Source organism: Mycteria americana, chromosome 8, assembly GCF_035582795.1.
Source record: "Mycteria americana isolate JAX WOST 10 ecotype Jacksonville Zoo and Gardens chromosome 8, USCA_MyAme_1.0, whole genome shotgun sequence".
In the NCBI taxonomy this organism is placed as follows: domain Eukaryota; kingdom Metazoa; phylum Chordata; class Aves; order Ciconiiformes; family Ciconiidae; genus Mycteria; species Mycteria americana.
Genome location: NC_134372.1, coordinates 19,828,926 through 19,832,184, shown reverse-complemented (window position 1 = coordinate 19,832,184; position 3,259 = coordinate 19,828,926). Strand labels below are relative to the sequence as shown.

The following is a 3,259-nucleotide window of genomic DNA, read 5'->3' as shown; positions in this document are numbered from 1 at the left end:
GTGCCTGCCGGGAGGCGTTTCGGTACCGCGGGTCTGGGGTGGAAAAATTACCGCGGACCGGCGAGGCCTCGCACAGGCGACGCCGCCGGCCCCGGGAAACGGCGGGCCCTGCACCCCGTCCCGCCCGGCCGCTCACTCGCTCCCACGCGGCGTTTCCGACGTTGTCCCAGACCCGGAGCTGTTCCTGGCCGCTTCCCCCCGGCCCCGGCGGAGCGACCGGGAGCACCGCGTACACGCGCCCCGGGGTGCGCTGCCGAAGCCCCGCTCCGAGCCCGCCCGCCGCCCCCGGTCCCGGTCCCCTCGCCGCCCGCGGCCCCGGCCGGCTCCTCACCTCCGTCTCCGCCGAGCGACCGCGGCGGCCTCCCGGCTGCTGCCCGCCCCGCAGCGACTCGGCCCCGGTCTCGGCTCTTCCCCGGCGCGGCGGCAGGCAGGGAGCGAAGAGGCGTTTTTAAAGAAAACGTTTATTTACACGTCTCGTCAAGTACAAAGTATTATACATGGTCTGTGTCAACCCCAAATCTTCTTTATTATGAAACATAAGGCGCTTTCTCTAGAATCGGTGGCGAAAGGAGAGGGTGCAGGTGCTGTTTCGGTGCGCTAAAGCTCATCGGCTGGAAAGGTGAGGACAAAACGGAGTATGTGTTGCCTGAAAGGAGCCCTTATTACTACGGTGAATAAATTACAGCTGACATTAACTTCACCTGGGACAGATGGAAGCTACCGCTTTTCAGCTTAACAGGGTTTCCTAAACTAATGAGTCATCACCGGCTCCACTTAGTCCCCTCCGCTAAGTGACAGGTAGGTATTTTTTTCTTTAGACTATCCTCAGAACAGGAAAAAAAAATAGCCTTTTGTTCCAAAGCCAACACAAAATACCTATGTTCAGATTTCGATATAAATAATCGAGGTTTTATATAATTCCATATTAATAGTGCCCAAAATCTCGATGCATAAATAAATTAAATTATTAACACTTCTTACAAAAAGTGACATATTTCCCTTCCTAGTGGAACATCGACACGAATATACAAGCGGAGCGCGGGGCCCCGCGACAGCAGCGCCCGGCGGCTCTGCTCCGCGCCGGCCTCGGGGAAGCGCCGCGGCGGCCCCGGCCCCGGCCCTGGCCCCGGCCCCGGCCCGCCCCGGGCACCGGGCCCGCGGGCGCCGCGCCGCTCGCCGCCTCCGCGCCCGCCCCGTCTGCGGCGAGCCGCGGCCCCGGGGGCGGGGGGAGCCGTCGGCCGAGCTCCGCGGGCGAGTCCGCTGCGTGCCCGGGCTGCCGGGCTCAGACGAGGGAGGTGACCGGCGGGATCTTGGCGCTCTCCTCCTCCCAGGGCTGCAAGTTCTGCAGCGCGAACAGCGACGAGTTGTGCAGGCACAGCGGGTCGGGCTGGATCGACTCGTTCAGCGACTTCTGGAAGGCGTCGTGCTGCAGCTGCAGCATCAGCCGGCTCGCCTGCTGCCGCTCGGCCTCCCGCTCCTCCGCCGTCTGCCGCCTGCCGGGGGACACGCTCAGCCCGCGCCCCGGGACGCCCCGGGATGCTCCGCCCGGGGCTCCGCGGGAAGCGGCCGTTTCGGTGGCGGGGGCGCGACCGCGGGAACCGGGCGCCGCCGGCCGCGGACCCAAGGCGCGGTGCGGCCGGCGCATCTCCGGCGGGCAGCGGGGCAGCGCGCCGCTTCCTACCGGGGCTGGGCACCGCCGGGCGGGCGGCAGCCGCTCGGCCTGTAACGGAGGGATTCCGGGCGGCGGGAAACGCCTGGAAACCCCTCGTTTCCCAGTAATCCCGTTTCCGAATATTCCCCCGTTTTCCCAATGTTCCCCCGTTTTTCCGAATAATTCCCCGCTTTTCGAATAATCCCTCGTTTTTACGAATAACCCCCCGTTTTCCGGATGGGGGACTATAAGAAAGAAAAAGATAAAAATAAATAACAATAATAACGATAACAACAACAACAACAACAACAACAACAACAACTAATAATAATAATAATAATAATAATAATAATAATAATAATATAAAAATTCACCCCCGACCGTTTCGCTGCCGGGGGCCGGCGAGGGGTCCACTCCCGGCCAGAGCCGGGGCTTCCCGGGGGTGGCGGGCGGGGAGCTCCGCCGGGGGCGGCGGCGGGACGGGGCGGCCCCGGGGGCGCGGGACTCACCGCCACTTGGTGCGCCGGTTCTGGAACCAGGTCTTCACCTGGGCGTCCGTCATCTTGAGGGACTTGGCGAGGGCAGCGCGCTCGGCCGAGGCCAGGTACTTCTGCCGGTGGAAACGCTTCTCCAGCTCGCAGATCTGCACTCGGGAGAAGGACGTCCGCGGCTTCTTGCGCTTCGGCGGGGTCCGGTTCTGGTAGGGGTGCCCGATCCGCCGTGTCACCGTGAAAGGCGTCAGCGCCGCCGCCGCTGCCCGGGTGGGAAGCACAGGGGTCAGCCCCGCGCCCGCACGGTGCCGGCCGCCCCCCCGGGGCCGCGGCTCTGCCCGACGGCCGCCCGCCGCCCCGACGGCCCCCGAAGGAACCGAGTCTCCCCGAGGTCCCGCTTCCACATTTCGCCGAAGGGATGCGGAGGCGAGCGGGGCCCGGCCGCCCCCCGGGGCGCCCCGCCGCCAGCCCCGGGGCGGCCGCGCCATCCACGCCGGCAGGAGAGAGGTTTTTCGGATCGCTGCGAGCGCGGGGGAGGGAAACATCCAGCGGGGCGCCTTTGCTTTTATTATTAGCATTATCACTGTTATTATTTCGTTTTCTATTTTTTATTTGCCTTTCCGTTCGTTGCCGGGGGGCTGCGGGGGCGCGGCGCGGCTCGCCCGCTCCGCCCCGGCGCCTTACCTGTGAACCTGTCCTTGACGAAGCGCCTGCTGCTCTCCATCCAGGGGAAGTTGAGGCTGCCCAGGCTGGGCACAGCGGGCATGGCCGGGATGGCGCTGGAGATGGGCGGCGGCACGGCCCCGGGGATGGGCCTGTGCGCCGGTACCCGGATCACGCCGGCCGGGGCCAGGCTGAGGTTCACACTGTAAGATCCAGAGTCCTCGAAGGGCGCGGCGATGGCCGGGAAGGGGGCCGGCAGGGCCGGGTAGGGCGCGCCGCCGCGGCCGCCGGGGCCGCCCAGGAAGGTCGCGCCGTCGGGGCCCCGGGGGGGCGGCGGGGGAGCGCTCTCCTGCTCGGGGCTGTTGAGGATCTGGTCGATGCCGAAGCTGATGGGCTCGTGCTGGTGCTGGTGCTGGTGCTGGTGCTGGCCCTGCGCGCCCGCCGGCGGATCCAT

At 66.1% G+C, this 3,259-nt stretch overlaps 1 protein-coding gene across 1 annotated transcript; it reads right to left on the bottom strand.

Annotated features, from left to right (window-relative positions):
- Positions 1-1,282: 1,282 nt before the first annotated feature.
- Positions 1,283-3,259, bottom strand: TLX3 (T cell leukemia homeobox 3). Its single transcript, XM_075509937.1, has 3 exons — positions 2,827-3,259; positions 2,161-2,404; positions 1,283-1,493 (listed from the first exon to the last, which is right to left on the bottom strand). The coding sequence occupies exons 1-3, from the start codon at positions 3,257-3,259 to the stop codon at positions 1,283-1,285; spliced, it is 888 nt and encodes a 295-aa protein (XP_075366052.1).

Coding starts and splice junctions, on each gene's coding strand:
- TLX3 (XM_075509937.1), bottom strand. CDS start 3,259: ATGGATCCGCCGGCGGGCGCGCAGGGCCAGCACCAGCACCAGCACCAG. Junction 2,405..2,826: donor CGTCAAGGACAGGTTCACAG/GTAAGGCGCCGG, acceptor CCACCCGGGCAG/CGGCGGCGGCGCTGACGCCT. Junction 1,494..2,160: donor AACCGGCGCACCAAGTGGCG/GTGAGTCCCGCG, acceptor GTCCCCCGGCAG/GCGGCAGACGGCGGAGGAGC.